Consider the following 24720-nt stretch of genomic DNA (forward strand, 5'->3'; position numbering starts at 1 on the left):
TTTTGCTGCTCCACACCCCCCCCCACCTTCCCAGGCTTTCGGGGGGGAGCAGGCGAGGGGCGGTGGCAGTGGCTGAGCTCTATCTACCACCCACCCTTCCTAGGGCCCGTTGTCTTCATCCACAACGGGTTTTGCTCCCTAGTTTATTATATTTTAGTAACTAGCAGTTATTTATAGGGGACGTTTTGGTTCATTTCCTCATCTCATCCCTGAACACGCTTCTGAAAGAAACACATTCCCTTGTGCAATCAATACTAAATCAATCTTGAAGGATAAGAACTTACTGTTAATCTTATAGCTAAAGCAGTGGAATTTCCCTGGTTGGTTGACTGCTCACACCACCACCACCCCGCCATCAGACTTGTTAAGGCATGGAAAACAATACCCCGGGGGGGTCTACGTGCTGTAGAAAGATTGTGGAACATCTGCGGAAGAGGCCTTCAATGGGCCCCTCCTCAAGAGCACCACAAGATGAAAGACCATTTTCACACTCCGGTCCATGCCAGGAAAGCTTAAAGGGGAGTGACAGGAGCACACCAGAAAAGTCACGCAGCATCACACACCCAGAAGCAAGCAGGGATCTCTGAAGAGAGCTCCCGTGGCTTCCGGATGGAACTGATGGGCCACGCATTGCTGACTGGTGCAGATGCACAACCTGGGCAGCCCTTACCCACAGCCCTGCATGACAATGATTAAGAAGCGACTGTGTACTAGTGTCCATCTCTTACCTAACTCATGTGGTAACTCATGACAAAATACTGCAACGGACGTACTTAAGCCACTTGATAAGCCTTCAGTGAAAGCAGCACCTGGGTGAAGAAAAAGAACACATCCTGGAGACGTCATCTCACTTGAGAAATGCAACTGAACACTTCCATAAAAATCAAAGGGCTGGCAAAACCATGGACAAGGAGTATAAATTCTGGTCACCATATTGCAAGGAGGACATGCATACAAATTCATACAGCTTATAGTAAGTGATTTGAAATACAGATATACGTAAGAGAATAAAAGACATTCAATTCTTAGGGTGGTCTGTGTTTAGACATGGTGGAAGGCCCCCTAACTGCAGGAATGGCAGCTGGTAACTGGGAGGAAGGGAGCTCTTACATAAGCCACATGAAGCCAGGTTAAAAGAGTACACCAATTTATCTCAGAACTTTCCCCACATGTTCCCCCCCAAGAGCACTACGGTCGGGGGCCCAAAATCTGTTGGTCATCCCGGACCCCAAGGACACCAAACTAGCTGCGACCAGGGCCAGGGCTTTTTCGGTGGCGGCTCCTACCTGGTGGAATGAGCTCCCGGGGGAGATCCGGGCCCTGCGGGACCTCATGCAGTTCCGCAGGGCCTGCAAGACGGAAGCTCTTCCGCCAGGCCTTTGAGTAGGAGCCGCCGCCCCTACTATACCACCACCGTCATGGTATCTTAAAGGATGTATCGACGAAGCCCTGAGGAAGAACCTGGAAAACGTAAAGAAGATCCGATAAGCCGTCGCCATTGGGCACAAATACCATGGGAGTACCACCTGGAACTATGTTGATTCCATCTTGGATTTATGATATCTGTAATTGATTGAGCACTGTTGTTTTTAAGTGTTGGATGTTCTTATTATGTTTTATATGTTTTAATTATGGCACGGCTAATGACCTTGCCCTTGTTAGCCGCCCTGAGCCCATTGGGGAGGGTGGGATATAAATGTGAAAAACAAACAAACAAAAATAACAAACAAGTGTTTAGCATTGATAACAGTTCACTCCCACTCAAATCCAGGGGCCTCACTGTCTGTAAACGCGTTTAGGGTTAGATGTACGTGTGTAAAGCGTCATCAAGTTGCAGCTGACTTATGGAGACGCCATTCGCTTTACAACGCATGAGGTGTTCAGAGGTGGCTTCCTCTGTGTAGCCACCCGGGAAGCCACAACACCTCCTAGAACTAACACCAAAAAAAGATGTCCTCCTCATCATAGGGAACGGGAATGCTAAAGTAGGAAGTCAAAAGGTAATTGGAATAACAGACAAGTTTGGCCTTGGAGAACAAAGTGAAGCAGGGCAAAGGCTAACAGAGAGAACACGCTGGTCATAGTTACTTTTTTTCCCACCATAAAAACAATAGAGGGGATGGGGGCAACCTGTTTTGGGGCCCGTAGAATTGGACCCCCTGGTCCAATGTTCTTGAAACTTGGTGGGTATCTTGGGGAGAGGCTCCAGCAGCTACCGTGCAACTTTGGAGCCTCTCCCTCAAACCCCCTGCCCTCCAGCCCCCAGAATATACCCTATGTTTTCACCAATGACTTCATAATGGTGCCGAATTGCAGCCGAAATTCGGCGGCAAGCCAATTCAGATCAGAGAATCTGAATTGGCCCGCAGCCACCCGAAAGGGGTCCGAATGGGCTATTTTCAGGGGTGCATTTGGTTCAGAAAAACCAAATGCATATCCCTAATAACTAACAAAGGTAGCGGAGGTGATGGTATCCCAGCTGAGCTATTCAAAGTCTTAAAAGATGATGCTGTTAAAGTGCTGCACTCAATTTGCCAGCAAATTTGGAAAACACAACAGTGGCCACAGGATTGGAAAAGGTCAGTTCACATTCCAATCCCAAAGCAGGGGAATGCCAAGGAATGTTCAAACTATCGCACAATTGCACTCATTTCACACGCTAGCAAGGTCATGCTCAAGATCCTACAAGCTAGGCTTCAGCAGTACGTGGATAGAGAACTGCCAGAAGTACAAGCTGGGTTTCGAAGAGGTAGAGGAACTACAGATCAAATTGCCAACATTCACTGGATTATGGAGAAAGCAAGGGAGTACCAGAAAAACTTCTGCTTCATTGACTACGCTAAAGCCTTTGATTGTGTGGATCATAACAAACTATAGCAGGTCCTTAAAGAGATGGGAGTACCAGACCTCCTCACATGTCTCTTGAGAAACCTGTATAAGGGTCAAGAAGCGACAGTTACAACCGGATATGGAACAACTGATTGGTTTAGCATAGGAAAAGAAGTACGACAAGGATGTATATGGTCACCTTGATTATTTAATTTATATGCAGAGTACATCATGTGAAATGCCTGCCTGGATGAATCACATGCCAGAATTAAGATTGCTGGGGAAAAGATCAACAACCTCAGATATGCAGACGATACCACTCCAATGGCAGAAAGTGAAGAGGACCTGAAGAGCTTCTTGCTGAACGTAAAAGAGGAGAGCACAAAAGCTGGCTTGAAACTCAACATCAAAAAAACTAAGATCATGGCATCCGGCCCCATCACTCCTTGGCATATAGAAGGGGAAGTCGTGGAAGCAGTGAGAGACTTCACATTCCTGGGATCCAAGATCCCCGCAGACTGTGACAGCAGCCATGAAATTAAAAGACGCCTGCTCCTTGGGAGGAAAGCGATTGCAAACCTAGACAGCATAATAAAAAGTAGAGACATCACCCTGCCAACCAAGGTCCGTATGGTCAAAGCAATGGTATTCCCAGTAGTAATGTATGGCTGCGAGAGTTGGACTATAAAAAAGGCCAAGCGCCGAATAATAGATCCTTTTGAATTTTGGTGCTGGAGAGTCCCTTGGACTGCAAGGAGATCAGATCAGTCAATCCTAAAAGAATTCAACCCTGACTGTTCCCTGGAAGGCCAGATACTGAAGCTGAAGCTCAAAGACTTTGGTCACCAAATGAGAAGGGAGCCCTCCCTGGAGAAGACCCTGATGCTGGGAAAGATTGAAGGTCAAAGAATAAGGGGACAGCAAAGGATGAGATGGTTAGACAGTATTATTGATGCAACGAACATGAAATTAAGCAAACTCCGGAGCACGACGGAAGACAGGAGGGCCTGGTGTGATGTGGTCCATGGGGCTGTGAAGAGTCAAACTCAACTGTGCGACTGAACAACAACATTTTTAGACAATACCAATAACAACCAACAATAACCAGGAACACAATTGTATACTCAAATATGTACAAAATAGCTTGGAATCCATCTACAATTTCTGCAGGTTCAAGAAGGGTGATGATTTTTGCTGAACCCCCTCCCCCCAAAAAACCCCCACTATTCCGCAGAACTCCTCATTAGCAGCATTTGGGGGGAATTCTGGACTGCTGTGTGTAGCAGAACTGGCAGAAATACCTTCCCCTTATGCCCTGGGAAATTTCTATGCTAGATCCAAGCCATAGTGATGCAAGGCCTCCTATGCCTAGAGAGGATCTCTATATGCCCGATCCGTCATTCTACCCTTGCAATATAGGCATGATGAGTGGGGACAGAGTACAGAAGCAAAACGAACCCACACACAGTTGGAGAAAAATTACAAAAGCCAGAAGCTGCAACTCACCAATGGCAAGACCATCACTGAAGTTGTGCAGTCCATCCCCCATAATTACCATCCAGGCTAGAGTGGCTATCCCAGCATCTTTAAGTTCCTCACGTGAATAGCGCTGACTGTGGCTGTGCGGGTGATGGTTCTGGTGGTGATGGTGATGCAAAATATGATGGTAGTCATGGTGATGATGGCTATCGGACTGCCCGAGGGTGTCATGCAAGTGGGAGTGGCATTTGTTTCGACATCCCCGGGAGGCATATTCATGGTCAGCAGCCTCTTGGTGGGAGTGAGCGATCATGACTTCTTCTTCTTCTTCTTCTTGCAATACTGGCTTCTGAGAAAGGAAATTGGATGCGTCTTGGCAATCTGCCCCCAAGTCGCCTTCAGGTCCTTGATAAAAGAAAAAAAAAGATTCTCCCCTTTTTTAACGGCAGAGAGGGACAGAGTCTTTTCCAGTTTACAGACGGCAACATTTTCAGCGTTTAAATACCCAGTTTCTAAAAAATGAAACCCTCATTTCTGACCCAGGTCTAGAGGTTTCTTGTTGTCGGCCCACGATCACACAGGCTCTCTCATGTCCAGGTTTACACTGAGAGCATCAGTGTGCTTCGGGCGATAGATGAATACACGTCTGGGGACTTGTGAGGAGAATTCCCTGGGAATCCCATCCTCTCCCCCAGAAGGGCCTTCCCTCCTGCATCAGCCCTACCTCCCCATGGCCATCGCCCGCTCTCTCCAGCCACTCCACTCGCTTCCACCCTGCCGGCCCCAGTTGCCGCTTGACTCCTGCCCTTAACCCAGCCCCCTCACCCTCCTTGCCTTTTCGGCCCACTGTCTGCTTGCTCCACTTCCTTCCTTCGCTCCTTCTGCCCCCCCCGCCCCACTTCTCTCTTGCTCTCCTCCCCCCCAACTCCCTTCCCTGCTTCCACATCCATTAACTTCTTGCCCGGTGCTAGGGAGAGGGGCCCCTTCTGGCACATGGCGGCCTTTGTAACCCAAACGGACAACGAAATATCTCATGAGATCTTCCTGCAAGATCTCAGTTACCAAAGTACTTAAGGTTTTTAATTTAATTTTTTTTACACATATCCCTTTTACTTTCAGATGGTTTTTGCATCCCTAGAGGTCCCCCCAGGTTTGCAGAAATCTCTACCATGGCCTTGGGTGGTCCCACTGCACACGTTTTTCAAGCCACAGATTAGGGCTATCATATGTATAGATCGCCTGGCCACCAACAGGCATTTCTGTAAGTATGTTGACTAGGAGGCCCATGTGACTGGAAGCAGTTTGCCCCTGTGGACTGCATCCATACACATACTGATTCACCCCTGGATGCCTTCATGTAATCCTTCGCACAGCAAGGGTTATGTAGAGGAAGCAAGTGGCTGACCCCATGTGAAGGAGCCCCAGGGCGCATCAGGACAGAGGAGAACGGCTTGTCCACAAGGCTGGTCTCCAAAGGCATCCTACTTGAAACTCATAATCTCACCACAAAAGCACAAAACTTTGCTCCTAACAAGAACACACCAACTCTTGAGGAAGTTAGGGTTAGGGTTAGGGTCTGAGAAGGAAGCAGCCCAACTATGTTCTCTTTTGGGCAAGAAGTTCAACACATTTATAAAAGAAATGATAGACGTGTAATGATTGCAATGCAGACTTTAAAGGAGGCAAAATAAAAGCTAAAAGTCTTTGAATTCTGCTATCAGGATAGGCAGCCTGGACAAGAGGCAGCAAAAAGGTCACGAGGAAGGTCTGATTCCAGAAAAAAATCCCTCCTGATGGCCCAAAGAGAGAGGACAAAGGCACGAAAACAAACATCATAAAAGAGAGAGAACATCCTGTTTGACATTGAGACTGTAGGAGCCCCTAGTGGTGATGTGAACAAAGTGGCCGGGGGGACTGTTCTGGAGGACCAAATATTCCCCCACTGTTGTATCCAGAAATGCAGCATGTTCCATCAGAAGCACCAGGGAGCACTTGTTGGGAAATGGCCTGGGCCCGACCGCCACCTCTCACAAAGCAATCCCTGCCACGCTGTCTTCCACGGTCAGTTTCACAGCCAGAACCAACCGAGTCAGGCTATATATTATTGCTGTAACGGCCATTTCCCTTTTTCGGTAGTGTGTGTATGTTCATGCGCACGCATATGCACTTGCAAGCCTGGAAGTCATGGTAACCTCTGGTGACCCCTAGTGGGGCTAGGACATTTCAGAGAGGTGGCTTTAATATTATCTGCCTCTGTGTCCTGGCCCTGGTATTCCTCGGAGGTCGGCCCCCTTCCAAGAACTTGCCAGGGTCGGCCCTGCTTAGCTTCTGAGGTCGGGCTTGCCTGGGCTATCCAGGCCAGGGGCTTATTTTCTTAAGTCAGGGAAGAGTTGCTGGAGTAATCAGCAAAGCTGGTTGGGAGCCAGATTTCCTCAACACAGTACAGTAGCACTGGAGGGAAAGGGTCTCCCCACCACCGACCACTTTTGCCAAGGGACAAGAGAACGGGACAGAGAAACAACTGCTTCTAACGTATCTTCTTATTAACGGCTCAGTTTTCAAATGGTGTAGTTGTGGGCTTGATGCTGCCTCCCTGGAAAGCCAGCAGGATAATGTGCATTCATATTATGCACAAAATCCTTTGCAGAGTGAAATGAGGGTGAAAGGCCGCCCCCCCCCCCCCGGTCTACATGCACAGCAGGAAAACGAATACTATGGGGAACAAACATTAATATATGTAAATGCAAGAACACTATACACTTTCTTTTTTATTCATTCTGCTTACAAATCCGTCTTCTATTTAGAAAGTCAACCGAGGCAACATTCAGTGCTACAATCTTTTTATTGCACAAGATTGCAAGCGTCCTAAAAATTTGGACATGCCTGAAAATGTGATCTTTAATGTAAATACGAAGCAAGCAGCAAACTGTATTCGATCAGGCACTATAAAAATGTACCCTGTGCAGAAAGCGAAACACTACTGCATTGGAAAACTGGGTTATTAATATCAAGATATATTAGAAGCAGCTCTAATAGTCAATTCCACGCACTGCTCATGCCTTAAGCAGCCGCTATGAACCACTCAAAACCATTCAATAACACTTTACTGCCTTTAAAGAAGAGCAAGTAATTTTCAATATGATCCTGAGAGACATCGCTTATTAGTATAAAACACAGTACAAACATATCCTGTACAGATGCGAAATGGTTCCTGGAAATCAAGATCTCATCCACATAGTCACATCTATCTGAATTTCCTTTGCAAGTAATACATTGCAGGAGGCCAGATTCACGCACTGTTGGGAAAAAACCTCTGAACTTGATTTCCAGAGCCCCTCAGCAGACAGTACGCTGGAGAATCAGTAGCAACCGCTGGGGCAGTTCATCATGCCAGGACAATTGAGTCACCTTTTAGCTGCATGCGTAGAAGACAGAAAGTGCCCAAGATACCTAAACAGTAAACCACAGGAGAAAAATTGTGGGAGATCTCCAACACTACTCTTACTCAGCAGAGGTCATGTCCGCCAGTTCCCCAGCATGCTTTCAGAATTGCTGTCTCCACTATTCAATAAAGTCTGAAAACGGAGAGAAAGCACAAGTTGCTCCTAGCGCCTGTAAAGTACCAGCAGTGCCTATACGTTTCTCAGCTGCATGTTCAGACTCAATGTGACCACAGAATAAAGACTAAACGGTTAATCTCTTATGGAAAACAGAGGCACCCGGGAGCAGCAATATGTCTTCCTAAGGCTGGAAATTGTACAAACTTTAAAACCGCAGAAATGAACAAAGGCAGAAAGTCAGTTTGCCCCCACTTTTTACTGCTTGCTGGTTTATACAAGATTCCCCCATGGTTCAAGCAACTGAGCCCTGCTCTATTACCAGCTCTTCACAATTCAATTACATCAACTAATTTGGTTTTTACTGACACTTTTGACACAATTGCTGCCCTAGTAAAACACCACCATGTAATCAGCATAACTTCCTGAATCGAAATGTAAAGGTTTCCCTTGCTCAAGAGCTAGTCAAATCCGACTCTAGGGGGTGGTGCTCATCTCCGTTTCCAAGCCAAAAGAGCCAGCGCTGTCTGTAGACGTTTCCGTGGTCATGTGGCTGGCATGACTAAATGCCCAAGCTTCCCACCGAACTGGTACCTATTTATCTACTTGCAATTTCTTGCTTTCAAACTGCTTGGCTGGCAGGAGCTGGGGCCAGAGACAGGAACTCACATCATCACATGGCACGAGGGTCTCGATCTGCAGCTCAGAGTCTTAACCTCTAAGCCACCGTGGCTCCTGATCTAAATCTACTTTGGTCTGATTCTCCAACCCTTCATTTCAATCCCAAAATGAGATTCCTTCAAGCTAATGGCACGTGCCCTCATGCCCCTATGTGTACTCGTAGCTCATAAGGGGCCAACTCAATGGCAGTGTCCCACAGACTAATGGCAGCTACAAAAACCACCCAGATTAGTGCACTTCTATCTATTGGTTCTTCCAACAGTATTAGAATCTATGAGCACTGATAATGTCACCATGAACGGTGAATACTTTGTCCCCACTGCTATTCAGATCCTGGCAATATGATGAACAAACCATTTATTAATCCAGATTTCAGCCACTGATATGTCATCATAATGGTTAGACAGAACCAATCAATACAGTCAGATTAGGAAAAAAGCAAGCTTTTTTGTAATGTTGTCCAGCACAGTATTTTTTGTTGATTTAATCAATCTGCACCACCTTTTCAATATATATTTTTAGACTGAACATAATTCTAGATAGTGCTAGGAATTTTGGAATGTAGGACTGGCACTTATTCTAGAAATCACAATGATTTATTCTAGAAATCAGCAATGATCTCACATTAATCCTCCAGTGCAATTGAATTATTTCATGTGGCACTGATAACTTCAAACATAAATAATGCTGACAATATCTTTGCAGGATGGGCTAAAAGAAAACAAATGCTAAAGGACTAATCAATATAATTCCCTTAACGAGGCTGACATTGGGATTATATGCAATCTGTCTGGCAGTTATAATTTTGTTGGGAATGTGATATATGCTGAGACTGACTTGTCAACAGGAATTTGATAGCACAGCTTCAATTTTTCAACCACTCTGAATTATCATATTAAACCACTTTTACAAAGCTACAGGCGTATAGCTGTACAGACACTGTATAAGCTTCAACCTGCTGCAGTACGCTAGCTAAATACCTCAATGAACAATCAGGACGTTCCTGACTTGAATCCACCAATAATTTCCTCAGACTGAAGGGATTTCCGTCCACAGAAGACAACTTTCTTGCCTCCCTATTTCTACTGTAGCCTGAAATGCTGCTTCTAGAGGACAGAGGACCCCCAGGAACAATGTGGGGAGGGGGGTTCCTCCATGGGATTCAACCCTCTGATTTAATCTCAGCTCTGCAGGACCTGCTTTACAGCTTAACTGCAAGATTCAGCAAGATACTGCATGTAAAGCACTTGAGCCCGCTATGACATAACAAGCATCATCATTAAGGAAAACAACCACCTGGTTACCAGAGGCATCCCCCAAGATTCAAAAGATTCAAAGGTTAAACCATTTTTCTGCCCAAGGGTTGAGCTCTGTGAGTCACAGCTGAGCAAGGGGTCATGTATGGGGCTCCGTTCCCTTCCGCTCTCCGGTAAGAATGGTGACGGCCTCTCTGACGGTCAGCAGGGCAGCTTTGGGGCAGCAGGGCACCGCTGAGCTCCTGACAGCGTGGCAGGCCAGAGACCACAGAGGAGGGCTTTGCAGGAGTTACGGCAGGAGAGGAGGGCTTTGCAAGGCCTCTTGCAATGTGGGAAGGCCCCCGCTGAGGATGCTACGGACCCCCCCATTGGTTTTGGTCTTCGTACCATCGCCACCTTTTATGGCTGGACCCCTTTCTCCAACGTTATGGAGGCCTCGTCTCTTAGTTCACTGGTCCCTCCTGCTGTGCTTTTCCATCTCTCTCATAAGATGGACTTTAGCTTCCTAAGATGACTCCTTTAACACTCTAACGGCTGGCGCTTGGTACAGTCACCACAAGACAAGGGGCAAAATAAGACTGCAACTGTGTAAAAAGGTGATCCTCTCTTTTCAACCACTTGATTCAAAATGGACTCAGATAACATGGGCTGTTTTCAAATAAGTCAGCCACATACCCGTGGAGTATTGTTTCCAAGTCCGTTCTAAAGTTGGAGACTTACTGACAATAGGTAAAGGTAAAGGTTCCCTTGCTCAAAAGCCAGTCAAGTCCGACTCTAGGGTTGCGGTGCTCATCTCCGTTTCAAAGCCGAAGAGCCAGCGCTGTCCGAAGAAGTTTCCGTGGTCATGTGGCCGGCATGACTAAACACCAAGGCGCACGGAACACTGTTACCTTCCCACCGAAGTGGTACCTATTTATCTACTTGCAATTTCTTGCTTTCGAACTGCTAGGTTGGCAGGAGCTGGAACTAGAGACGAGAGCTCACTCCGTCATGCGGCACACTCGAGTCTCGAACTGCTGAACTACTGACTTTCCACAGCCTGCAGTTCAGCATCTTAACCACTTGAGCCACCGCAGCTCCTACTGACAATAACGAACCCCTTAAAACACCTGGGTCCTTTCCTTTCCTCCTAAGCTTACCTAGTGATGAGAGCCAAGACTCCCGGTAACTGGAACACTCAATGCAGCAGCATCCCAGGAGCCAGGGAACTGGAATGCGCAGGGATTAAAAAAAAAAGTTATACTGCATAGTACTTGGATAGCTTGGAGAACGGTATGCCCCATGATCCGTGAAACACTGTCATTTCAGCATTTTAAGTACCAGAGAGTAATGTAGGCCTCTTTGTTCCTGCAGCCAGGTAAGCTAGCAGAAAGGCAAGGGGGTGGTGGCAAGAAGGGATGATTCCAGGAGGAGATCCTTACAAGCCGTTTGTTAATTCAGGTGGAATACTGATTCTGCTCACTGTGGATGTAACCTCTCTTTAAAAAAAAAAAAAGAATTATCCAGTCTTAAGCTTACCATTATATGCACCCCAATTTTGAACTTCGCCATCATCAATAATCAGAATTGGAAAGGCAGAACCCATAAACAGGCAATTTGTGACAACACCAGGTATAAGACAGACTGTCAATCATTTGACTTTACCAACTCAGCAATCTCAGATAATTTCTACTGTGTGTCAGTAGTTTCACTTCACAGAACCATTAGGTTACTTAGCCAGGGGCATTCGTCACCATCAGACCTTAGGAAATAAAGAGAACTTAAGTCATTTTGAATGGAATAGCTGTGCAACCAGTTACTGCAACTTACGATCATCTGCATCTGATTTTTCTTCATTTGTTGAAAGCTGAGAATCATATTTAGACAGCTGCTTCTTGATTTCTGCTTCATCTTCATCATTCTTTTTCTAACTCCAAGAACACATAATAAAGTTATTAACATTTTTAGGTACACATCTTGAATGCAACATACATATGACTGCTATACATCTGACAGCAATGTAGAAGGAACAGACCCCCCCCCCCAAATCTTAAGTATGGAAGGAAAATCTCTCATGCCAACTTCATGGAAGTAGTGTCAAGAAACAACATATTTGGGTTTCCAGTTTTGGCGTTCGCCATGGCTGCTGTTTCTCTCTGGACCTCCGGGAGACAGTAGCCAGAGCCCGCGGATGGGAGGGGGCGCAATCGTCCATGCCACCCCTGGAATCCTTGCGATGGGTTCCTAGCCATGGGGCGCTAGAGTGAGCTCTTCCACCAGCAACCCGGCCAGAGAAGGGGGGCTCCTCCATGCCCCAAAGGTCCCGATGTGGAGCATCCCGTATGGGAAAAGGAATCGCACACCAGAAGAAGCGCTTGGTGGCCGAGCGAAACTAAATGAAAAGCGGGTTCAATGTCGAACTGTGAGTTTGAGTTAAAGCAAGAACCACCGAAAACTTAAGCCGGAAACTCCCCTTTAAAAGCGAGGGGTGGGGGACTCTCCCCCGATAAGAAAGGCTAAGCGATTTTAAGCTACAACAATAAGGGGAGTGAACGATTGAAGCAAGATAGACTGAATTAATAAGCATTTAAGAACTTACCAAGCATATTAAGGAGTATCAGAGACTGTGATAACTTTTATAAAAAGTAAACAATCTCTAAAAATGGCGCCCACGAGGAAGGATGAGAAGGGAAAACAAGTGAAACCAAAACTTCCTGTCGGACCTGCTGGACTAGCGAGTCCTGCCTCTAGACAGGACACAACTGCAGAGCTACAAAAGATGCTAACAGAAGCACTGCGACCCCTGCTGGAGCAAATAACAGCATTGCATGCCAAATTTGATGCACAGCAACTGCAACTGGCTGAAATAGCCAAAAAAAACAGACAAAACTGAAAAAGAAGTAAAAGTGGATGCCAACACCCAAAAATTGGGGGGGAAACTGCAGGTGATGGAAAAAAAGAGTTTGATGGAAGAGTCTCAACTGTTACAGCTACTAATGGAGAGAGCAAGCTATGTCTTAAGGTTCCAAGGTGTTCCTGAAGATAAGACTGAGAATCTGAAACACACTGTGTGTGATGCATTAGGCCCTTTGGCAGATATAAAAGCGGACATACTACAAAACGAAATAGATATAATCTATAGATCTTATCCAGAATTTACAAGGAAAAATAATCTGCCAGGGAAAGTGATCGTAAGATTCTCAAGAAGACAAGTGAGAGACCAAATTCTCAAAGCGACAAGTGTATCTACCTTGAAAATTAAAGACAAAGAAATGAAAGTGTTAAAGGGCATACCATTTGAAATAAGGAGGAGGAGGAAATACAGAGACCTAGTACTATTTTTACAAAAGAAAAGCATTCCCTACAGATGGCTGACACCCGAAGGCACAATCTTCAGATTTATGGACAAGAAAGAAAAAATTGACTCTGTTGAAAAGGCACAAGAATGTTTGCACCTACACAGTCACCCACCAGGGGAGAAAGAACCTGAGAAAGAAGATAGCACCAATGAAAGCGAAGAAGAAGGTGCAGCGACAGAATCAGACTAAGATCCAGACTCTAAATTAGGGGCAGTTGCCCCGAAGACAAGCTACCATTTGAGAAAACATAAGGACAAGAAAAAATGAGATGTTATTACACTTTGAAAACTCTATATAACTCAGTCATTAAATTAGTTTTTAATACAGCAACATTTTAACATGCCTCTCAGTCCCATAGGACTCTGCAGTTGGACACAAGATGGCAGGCTACAGTATTTACAGCAGCCATTTTACACTTTCCTATCTGTTATTATCCCGAGTGTCAAACCCAATTTGAGTTTCCTTTTTTCCACCCCCTATCAAGGCTACAATCCTGTGCACATTTATCTGAGAGTAATGCCTACTGACTACAGCAGACCTTACTTTTGTGTTAAATGCTGCATGAAGAGATGGAAAAGATTAAACATAGGCTTTCGAAACTGGTACTCATAAAACATGAATTTACAACAAAAAATGACTTAACACGAATACTTACTTACATTTGTTTCAATCGAAGTGCACGAACAAAAGCTTAAAACTTCCAGACTGAAATCAGTGGCACTTAAACCACCTTTGCCATCAGGCTAAAGCTACCTTTGCTAAGGGAAGAGCTGTGTGCTCAAGCGGGACTGTCTCCATGCGTGCTCCACCCGAACAAAAGAAACCAGGCAAACCCACAGGCGGGAGAGTTGTGCTTAGCGAGCTGGTGTATAAAAAGCTGTACAACATTTCAGCCTCATGAGAGCCGCCCACCAGTACTCAGAAACGGGACAGCTTGTTTCTATTTACAATACCCTTGCCCTACCTTTTTCTTCTTGTCCTTGAACTGCTTGATTAAAGTGATCAAATGCTCCACCAGAAACATAAAATAGAGTCCTCCAAGCGCCGTGAGGCCCTTCCAGGTGGAATCCAAATAAGCACTCTCTTCTACACTTTGGAAGACGACATGCCTCAATGGAGGGTCTTTACTGTGCTCCATTAATGGTTTCTCATGATGATGATGATTTCCATGAGACTAAAGATTGAAAAAAAGGAGAACAAGGTTAAGTGCAGACAGCCTCCCATGTAAAAAAGGAGATGTGATTGACAGGGGAAGCATGTCAAGGTCAATTTCCTTCACGTTGGTGCCCCACTGCTGAATGAGTGGCTGCTAACACTAGTCAGTGTTCCCTCTAAGCTGTGGAGTCCTTGTGAGCAAAAATTCTACTTTGTGAGCTCCTGGCACTAAAGTTATGAGTGAGCGATTTGGCTACTGCATCAATTAGTTTGCTCCGGAGCCCTCCTTCCTGAGCTAAGACAAAAATGGGTGAGCCGGAAGCTAAAAAACTGTGAGCTGGCTCACACTCACTCAGCTTAGAGGGCACAGTGCGTCACCACCATGGTGAGCTGCACAGCGTCATCACAGAATGCTGTGTGGTCCAGGGGTGGGCAGAATAGCGAAGATGGATTGGGAGAGTCTTCACGGCTGTACCATCCTCAGGCCATTTGGGCCATCACGAAGTCAGCTGTGTCAGTCAAGCCTTAAAATATGAATGGATGTTTTCTTGTATCCCTCATTTCCACACTTTCAAGACGCATTTGCCACCAGTTTGCTCCAAGAGTAGCTTCAGTATGCTTCACTGAGGCCTGCTGCTACCAGCAGGACTGTGTCCGGATCCCCACACGTTCAATCGAATACACGTTTGTAGCAAAGTAATATTTATTGAAGTAATGAAGAAGCTGGAACACAGGGACTGTTTGGAATGACTCAGAAAGTCAGGGCACGGGATAATAAACAGATTCATACAAGCACTAACCGATAACATTGGCTCCTGCTTTCACGGGTACGTTGAAACTCGCGCCTAAAGCCTGAGAATCAACTGCTCCTGAAACTTAAACAATTAATTGCTTCTCATTCTCTAATCAAGCGGCTCCGGCTCCACACCTGTGGCCTTGTAGATAACTCCGTTTCAAGCAACACTAGCGTTCATAGAAAGGAATGCATATAACAAGCTGCTGCCTCCATATCACTATTAAGCATGCGCACATGGGCCTAAACGAACCAGGGAATAAACGGGAGGGATTAATGGCATAGACATGGCATACAGAAATACATAAAACTAATTGGCAGCTTGCTGACAGACTGCCACTATGGTCTCTTTCCTTATTTAAAGTCTTCCCCCAATCGAAAACGGCCTTGTGCTCCAAAGTGACACGTATTAAGTAATTCAAGATGAAAAGAAAAAAGTACTTACATGTGGAAGGAGATGCAAAAGAGCATCTCCGCTTAGGGTACCAACTGCTAATGCCACAAGGAAACTTAGAAGGAATTTGAAAAATACACGATTCATAAGTGGCACCAATACGACCCCCAGTAATGAAAGAAAGCTGATGATAGAGATGGATATAAATCCTCCAATCCAAGCTGAAAAGGAAAGTAAAAAATCTTTAAGTGCTTCAGCCAAGCATTCCTTTCCCGAACATCCATGCATAATCTGGCACAAGCACATCTTTTTAAAGTCTGCAAGCATTCTGTCACAGGAAGAGTTCTATAAAATTCATGTGACTGTACGTTACCAGTTAGTTTAAGTGAGAATCTCACTTCCTAGTGTTCCTTGCCCTTTGACGCTAAAACAAAGATGCTGATTTTAAATTCTTCCTCAACATTTTTGCTCTTAGTGAAGCACAAAACAACGTAATCATATTTAAGCAAGAAAACTGAACTTCAACAAACCTACCGACTTGCAATGAATATGTTTTCGGAGGAGACTCTGCCTTTTCACTGGTTGCATGGATTATACAGTATCTGCCATCGATCTGGTTCACAATAGCTGGACAAAGATAACTAAATTCTGTAGCTGTCAACATAGCTTGTGTGTTTATTCCATGGGAAAGCATCAGTTTTGATGCATTGAAGCACTGTAGAAGAAAATATTCGGGAGACTTAAGCACATACATAAACATGACTTCATAGCAGTGCTACAGTCAATGAAATGGGGAGCTTCAAATGTTGTATTTTTTAAAAAGCACATAAAAAGCAGGCAAACAAGTTAAGACAGAACTTACAGCTACACTGTTCATTAACTGTATTCATTATGCAGTCTCAAGCAAAATGCACTGCTGTTTAAACACGCATTTCTAGCACGGAGTAGGTACATACACAGAGGAGAATTCAAAGAACCATGCAATTAACTCCATGAGTCAGAAGGGCCTTGGACTCGATAGCCATTGTTCTTTGATATTTCCAGAACTAGCAAGCAGATGTTCAGAGGAGTATCCAAAGAGGGGGTTATTACTACTGCGTCCCCCTCTCCCACTTGCAGACTCCCACTTTGCAGCCAATGATGGGCTCCCTGCCCTGACCACTCAGGAGCAGCATTTCAGGGACCTCAGTGTGCTCCAATGGGAAAGAGAGGCAAGAAAGTGGTAGGATCAGGCCATCGTTCCCCATCAGCAGCCCACTGTGGTGCACGACAGGCTAAAATAGAGGGACGTTTATATATCCTGCTCTTCTCCCCAACTGGGATTCCAAACAACTGACACATCCGTCTCCACTCCTTGTGTGGGAGGTTGGTCTGAGAGAAGATGACTGGCCCAACATCACCCAGGGGGTTTCCAGGGCTCAGCAGGTATTCAGTTCTGGGTCTTCCAGGTCCTAGATCAACACTCTAACCACCACACTGACTCTCACCGGCTTCTCATGCAGCATGAGAAAACGAGACAAAAATCCCACCGGGTGAGCACAAGAAAAGAGGGGGTTATTACTACGGAGTCCCCCTCTCCCACTTGCAGACTCCCACTTTGCAGCCAAGGATGGGCTCCCTGCCCTGACCACTCAGGAACAACATTTCAGGGACCTCAGTGTGCGCCAATGGGAAAGAGAGGCAAGAAAGTGATAGGATCAGGTCATCGTTCCCCATCAGCAGCCCACTGTAGTGGTGTACGACAGGCTAAAATAGAGGGACGTTTATATATATCCTGCTCTTCTCCCCAACTGGGATTCCAAACAACTGACACATCCGTCTCCACTCCTTGTGAGGGAGGCTGGCCTGAGAGAAGATGACTGGCCCAACATCACCCAGGGGGTTTCCAGGGCTCAGCAGATATTCAGTTCTGGGTCTTCCAGGTCCTAGTTCAACACTCTAACCACCACACTGGCTCTCACTGGCTTCTCATGCAGCATGAGAAAACGAGACAAAAATCCCACCGGGTGAGCACAAGAACCTTGGCATTCGACTAAGCAGTCACAGGTTTGAAATTCAGATGCTGAATAGAGTAGAGAAGAAGAAGAAGAGATTGGATTTATACCCCGTCCTTCACTACCCAAAGGTGTCTCAGAGCGGCTTACAAACTCCTTTCCTTTCCCCTCCCCACAACAGACACCCTGTGAGGTGGGTGGGGCTGAGAGAGCTCTGACACAAACTGCTCTTTTTTTCAAGAACAGCTGTGCCAGAGTTATGGCTCGCCCAAGGTCATCCAGCCAGGTGCAAGTGGAGGAGGAGTGGGGAATCAAACCCGGTTCTCCCAGATTAGAGTCCGCGCACTTAACCACGACACCAAACTACACCAAACACCACGACACCAAACTAGGGAAGAAAGGGGAAAGTGAGGCAGAAATGGGTGGCCAGTTCCAGACTGCCCGAACGTTGCAATGGATGCACTGGGCTCTCTGGTTAAATCCCAAACAAGAAATAATCCAGAGCAGGAGGAAGTTTACTCGCCTAGGAAACCTATTTTCCCAGGGGGGGGGGCAGTAATGTTTTTAATGTCCAGAAATGACAATCACAGGGAGTTTTTATAGGACACAACGTGTCAACTCAACAGAGTGAATAGCCTTATCACTTGCAGTGAGCAAGAATCACTTCAAAATCTTTTGTCAACTGCAAAAGAGCACATTTTTTCCCTTCCCTTTTAGGTCTCCACTGTGCCAAAAGACACCAACATACATACTGTCACTAGCTTGGTTACTAAGTTTTAACAGAGCCAAATATGGCTGCTTTCCCACTGGGCATTACTAAATAGTGTGAGTACCCTGAAAGCTCCAGATATGCTCCAGCACCAGTAAAGCCAGTAATACAAAATGCCTCCCTTACAAATGGTCTATGACTTCCACAGAAAAATCCTCAGTCTCATAGTCTTCCTTAGAATGTTAAAGATAGACAGAGTAATGCAGAGTTCTATAAACATTTCTGTTGGTCTCCTTGCTCCATCAAGGGGACTCTATGGAGTGCTTGGTTCAGACTGCTCCTATCCTCTTTCAAATAATGAGGCCAAGTTTACAGGCAAAAGAAACTCACAGACCAACAGGAACCAAAAGCTGTCAACCGAGAAGTACTTAATTCGATGTACTTAAGCTCACTTTTCATGGAAGTCTGTTTTGTTTTCATTCCACAAGCTTGATTCCAGAATTTGCCAGCGGCTTCTGACAAAAATAGCCCTCCCTACCAATGTTCCCTCTAAGCTGTGGAGTCTTGTGAGCAAAAATTCTGCTATGTGAGTTACTGGCTTTAAAGTTGTGAGCCAGTGATTTGGCTATTGCATAAATCAGTTTGCTCTGGAGCCCTCCTTCCTGAGCTAAGACAAAAGTCTGTGAGCTGGAGGCTACAAGATTGTGAGCTAGCTCACACTAACTCAGCTTAGAGGGAACACTGCTCCCTACCTGTCCTCCGTAGGACGCCTCTCATCCCAAACCCAGAGCTCATTAAGTTCCTGCTGCTTTCAGCTCTTACCTACACAGGCTGCAAATATCAAAGAGGTTTGCCTTTTCTTGAGGGAAAGTGTAAGCTGATTTAATTGAAATTTTAGTGTTCTCTGCCCTCCAGTAAGAGAAACGTTTTTGTCAGTAACTCAAACTATAACCACAGGGACTTACAAGTAAATGTATTTACAGACGCCTGATAAATAGCGTTTCACAAAGTGGTATACTGCCTTGCTGTAAGTTAAAGTGGGTCTTTCATTAAGGAAGCTATTCATCTGAAGCTGTTTTTGTTTCTCTGTTCTTTAATTTTATGGTCTCAGAACCTTTCAGTATGGTTTAGCTGGAAAAATGCAAACCTCCAGGCCACACACCAATGATCAGCAGCACTTTACAGAACACTTCACGGATAAGTCTTCATTAAAAGAACAAACAAAAGTAATTCCTTCACCTCTCTGAACACCCTAATGGCAAGTATCAAAGGATGAACAGAATGCAATCAGGGATAACAAATCCACATTTCATAACTTTGAATATGAGTACTCAAATTATGAAACAGCAAGAACTTTACCTAATATTATCTAGTATTTCTGGTGTTGGAAAGGCGCTGCATAAAATCCCTGAAATGCAAATCTATGGATTAATTTTAGAAACAGGATGGATTGATGTTAAATCAGTGTAATTTAAATCATTAAAAAAGAAGAGAAGGATGTAAATACTTGTTGGGATCAAGTTTTCATTTTTCTAATTCAAGTATTTTCTGAACAAAAATGTAAACTAATTAGCTTAGTCTCCATTGCAATACATTATTTACTGTAAGTTAAAACGTTATACTAACTGGAACAGTGATTCAGACCTTTTATTCATGGTGTCCATGGCCCTCATGAAGACTGAATTGTTCCTTCAAGAAACAACATAGGGAGCCTTTTAAGTTGCACATATTTTGTATAGTTAAAGCAAGGCCATATAGCCTAGTGAACATTTTTGTGGACTAGCAATTTTTGTGAATCTGCAAGGTTGACTATTCTGTATATGATAGGGGGTCCCTCAATTCTGAAATTAACTGTGTCTGGCCCCGTTCATACGAGGCAGTTTGGGCCGGGAGCGGGCCGGATCGGAGGCGCATCAGACGGGCGCGATCCCACGGCAACATCTGCCTGGCGTCGCACTCCCGCCTCCAACCTGGCCCTTCCCCCGATGAAGCGCGTCAAAGATGAACCAGCTACTTCGGTGGTTCATCCGGTTGAGGCGCTTCATCCTGACCATGGGATCGGCGGCGCGTCTTGCCGCCGTCGCATCCCCGCCCCCCTGCCGTACTGTGCATGCTCGAGCATGCGCAGTACGGCAGCCTCCCCCTCCGACTAGTGTCTTTCTCCCCCGCCTCTGATCGTGCCGGGGAGCAACGGAGCGCAGCAACCGGGATCCATGGGATCCCGCCGGGGCGTTTCTTTTTTGGTGCGGCTTTTAATAGCCGTGCTTCGCCCCGTCTTTTCCCTGCCGTGTGGCAGGGGCCTCTGTTTTTGCTACACAGGGAAAGATATTCAGAAAAATCATTACTCTGAAGACTACCTGCCCTAATTTCCCAGAGACAAAGGCGTTCTTTAACGAGAGAAAAAAGTGTTTTGAGCAATATATTCAAAATTTAGAAACTAACCACCCTTTAGAACTCAGAAGGCATAAAACAGGAGTCCAAGATCACCAAGAAAACACCAAAGATGATCATACTGGGATATATAATAATGTCCCTGGACTAGATTTCCATTTCCTGGGTTGAATTTTCAGTAACGCAATACACGACCTATTGTGCCATATTTTAGCTCAAAGGACACAAAGAGATCAAATAATTGAGTACAAATGCAGGCAAAGAAAGTAAGACAAAAGAGTGTGAAAGGGATTGCCACTAAGGACCAATTCAGACATCAAGGTTGACATCTATCAGATACCATACAGGAGAAAAAGATAGTGTGTGGACTGCTGACACCCTCAAATGACCCATGCACAGACTGGAGAAACTCAGAATGATAACAGGTCTTAAATGACATAAATATATTTAATTCCAACAAAGCACATCCAGGAACAGCTCATGTATCTGAAAAACCATAACATCTGAATTGATCCTTATATAGTTTTGCTGTGGAAACACACTGCATAAAATATTAAGCAACTATCAATGAAGTCTGCATCAAGCATTACGGCTTCCTTTAAAAGTACTATTTCAGAGTACAGCAAATGGAGTCTCACCTCTTGTGTGCTTGGTTTTCTTATTTTAGAATACATGTAACTTCCCCTTTCAGATTCCCTCACAGAAAAGGATTCATTTGCTTTTCCATTTACAAGCAGACTCATATTGCTGGTTTCCAGGACAAGGCTGGGACTGGGGCTGTGGAGTCCTCCTGTGTGCGAAGTCTTCAGTTCTACAGGTTCAGAATGCTGGAGAAGAGGGTTGCCCTCTGTGGCTGTGGTGTAAGCAGATGCTATTACGGTTACTGTTGTGCTCTTGCTATTCATAGAGCCCTGGTGGTGCTTAGTGGTCTCTACTCCAGGCAAAACTTTTGTCTGGCTATTCCGGAGATCTTTGCCCACACCACTAGATTCATCGCTGGGGCAACCTGTTTTCTCCAAGTTTGTATCCGGTGCAACGTGCTTATGATGATGCTGGTGGTGTTCGTGGTCTATGGTAACTCTTTTAATCTTTTCAATGCCCATGTTACGTAGCAATTTCCTAAACCCTTCAATGGTCAATGTACTGTTCTCCCCATAACGAGAGAAGAGTTCCTGCAGATGATGTCTCTGCATTAGCACGGCCAAATCAACATTGATACCAGCTGCCTTCTCAGGGAGGAGGTTCTCTGGAGTTTGCACGGTGGTGGATTGTTCCAAGCCATTGTGGCGAGCTTCACAAAACAATATGGAAAGCGAGAAGAGAAAAGTCGCATACACTTTATTCTCCATGCCAGAACCCTATAATTAGAGAAAGACATAACAAAGGAGTTTAAAAACTTGTCCGTGTGTACCCCACTCTGTATAAATCAAAGAGAGTATTTTACAGAAACTGCTGCAAATTTAAAGTGTTAAATGACTTCTAAGTCTGCAGAGAACTCCAATGGCAGATTGCTTAAGCCATCACATTTTGGTAAAACTGTATGCAGTATCGATGTTCCATGACCAGAATTCTGCAACGCTTCTCTGCCTGGAAGGGGCAGTATGCAGTGGGGCCATGACACCAGGGAAGGTAGGATTTAACCTTTCTCCACTATGTGATTTCCATAACTGAAAATGCCTCCTCCCCAGCACTGCTTTTAGCTCCGGTGGTGAGACAGGAATACAGGTACCTGTCTTTTCTTGGAGGAGCATTTTTAATCGGAGAGTGCACCCCCCCATCCTAGCCAGATTCATTTCAAAAAAAAAACCCAGTTGCTTTTTAGGGCCAAAATACATCTAGCAAGCTTCCTTTCACAGAATTTCAAAGACACATGTCATATGACCCAGTGCAGCCAAATTTCACATTAATAACAAATAATCCTTCAAGAGTTAAAGGAAAACACAGGAAAGTGGGCTACAATAAAAATTATTCTAAATTTTTTGCTCTAAAAATAATTTTTAATGTTTATCCATTCAAACAGAAGCTTTAACCTCAGGAAAAAAATCAGTAAAGGCACACTTTAAACTGGAGGGAAGGGTCATGTGAAAGAAAGCACGGGGGGGGGGTATACCCGCAAAAGGAATAATGCCATTATTGTAAATTGTGCCTAGAAACATATTACGGGTTACTGCAGACCACAAAGAACTTCAGAAGTCTGAGGGCAGCTGAAGAGAAACTAGGTGGGCAGAGCAGAATACAAACATTTTCCCTCCAGTGACTGCAGACACCTCTGATTGCAAACAACAGGAGGAAAATATTCATGCTACCAGCAGGGTTCCCTCTAAGCTGAGTTAGCGTGAGCTGGCTCACAGTTTTTTATCCTCCGGCTCACACACTTTTGCCTCAGCTCCAGAGCAAACCGATTGATGCAGCAGTCAAATCGCTCGCTCACAACTTGAATGCCAGGAGCTCACACAGCAGAATTTTTGCTCACACCACAGCTTAGAGGGCGCATTGGTTACCAGTAGATCTCATACTATACCTAATGTAGATATGGATAGTAGGAAGAAATCTAAAATTACAATGAGTTGCCACAGAGCAGTTTTTCTGAACAAGAACATTTTACCTGTGGACAAATGTGTCTTTCTCAACAATAAATGCTTTGTCCTTGACCTCTCCCTCCTACCGAAAAACCTGTGCATATCTCTTTAAAAAGATCAAAGGGTAATAACCGTGTTCAAAGAAAAAACAAAGCAAAGGACACAGAGAGATTTTGGATGGCTGGATTATTATGAGAGCACATATTCCACAGGTGATCGATCCGTTTTGCTTTCATAGAGAAGAGTTCTGTGATGATGCATTTGCAAAAAGTTTCGCTTTTATACAGCAGAGACTGTAGTGGTGGAAAGCTGACTTATGGCAACCTGGCTGGGGTTTTCAAGGCAAGAGATGTCCAGAGGTGGTTTCTCACGGCCTGCCTGCGCCTCACGCCCCTGGGATCAAAGGGTAATAACTGTGTTCAATGAAAAAACAAAGCAAAGGACACACAGGGATTTTGGATGGCTGCATTATTATAAGAGCACATATTCCACAGGTGATCGATCTGTTTTGCTGTCATAGAGAAGAGTTCTGTGATGATGCATTTTCAAAAAATTTCGCTTTTATACAGCAGAGACTGTCGTGGCGGAAAGCTGACTTATGGCAACCTGGCTGGGGTTTTCAAGGCAAGAGATGTCCAGAGGTGGTTTCTCACGGCCTGCCTGCGCCTCACGCCCCTGGCCTCCCTGGGAGGTCTCTCATCCAAACAACAGCCAGAGCCAAATCCTGCTTAACTTCTGAGATCAGGCTAGCGTGGGCTATCCAGGTCAGGACAACAGCTGAGAATACCTATTCATGGTCTCCCCGTCTTCTTTGACCTTCAATCTTTCCCAGATTCCCAGGGTTTCCATAGTAACCCAAATATGGGGTTTTTGTTGTTGTTGTTCAGTCGCACAGTCGAGTCCGACTCTTCGTGACCCCATGAACCAGCTCCCGCCAGGCCCTCCTGTCTTCCGCTGTCCTCTGATGTTTGCTCAACTTCATGTTCGTTGCATCTATGACACTGTCTAACCATCTCATCCTTTGCCGTCCCCATCTTCTTTGACCTTCAATCTTTCCCAGATTCCCAGGGTTTCCATAGTAACCCAAATATGGGGTTTTTTATTGTTCAGTCGCACAGTTGAGTCCGACTCTTTGCGACCCCACGGACGAGATCACGCCAGGCCCTCTTGTCTTCTGCTGTCCTCTGAAGTTGACTCAATTTTATGTTCGTTGCATCGATGACACTGTCTAGCCATCTCATCCTTTGCCGTCCCTGTCTTCTTTGACCTTCAATCTTTCCCAGATTCCCAGGGTTTCCATAGTAACCCAAATATGGGGTTTTTTATTGTTCAGTCGCACAGTTGAGTCCGACTCTTTGCGACCCCACGGACGAGATCACGCCAGGCCCTTAGGGGGTTTTTTATTGTTCAGTCGCACAGTCGAGTCCGACTCTTCGCGACCCCATGGACCAGATCTCGCCAGGCCTTCCAGTCTTCCGCCGTCCTCTGAAGTTGGCTCAACTTCATGTTCGTTGCATCGATGACACTGTCTAACCATCTCATCCTTTGCCGTCGCCGTCTTCTTT

At 45.3% G+C, this 24720-nt stretch overlaps 1 protein-coding gene across 2 annotated transcripts in view; it reads right to left on the reverse strand.

Moving 5' to 3' along the window:
• Positions 1-21925, reverse strand: part of SLC39A6 (solute carrier family 39 (zinc transporter), member 6) — a 26278-nt gene extending 4353 nt beyond the window's left edge. The window contains exons 1-8 of one of the 2 annotated variants that reach the window (XM_015406430.1): positions 21215-21925; positions 16017-16197; positions 15534-15703; positions 14105-14314; positions 11612-11708; positions 10942-11010; positions 4336-4713; positions 729-809 (exon numbers count right to left, since the gene is read on the reverse strand). In XM_015406430.1, coding sequence (XP_015261916.1) covers positions 729-809; positions 4336-4713; positions 10942-11010; positions 11612-11708; positions 14105-14314; positions 15534-15703; positions 16017-16197; positions 21215-21925 — 1897 coding nt within the window. The remainder of the gene's footprint in view (positions 1-728; positions 810-4335; positions 4714-10941; positions 11011-11611; positions 11709-14104; positions 14315-15533; positions 15704-16016; positions 16198-21214) is intronic. The other variant, XM_015406431.1, reaches the window with a different exon arrangement.
• Positions 21926-24720: the final 2795 nt, after the last annotated feature.

Source organism: Gekko japonicus, unplaced genomic scaffold, assembly GCF_001447785.1.
Source record: "Gekko japonicus isolate JY-2015 unplaced genomic scaffold, Gekko_japonicus_V1.1 scaffold3303, whole genome shotgun sequence".
Lineage (NCBI taxonomy): Eukaryota > Metazoa > Chordata > Lepidosauria > Squamata > Gekkonidae > Gekko > Gekko japonicus.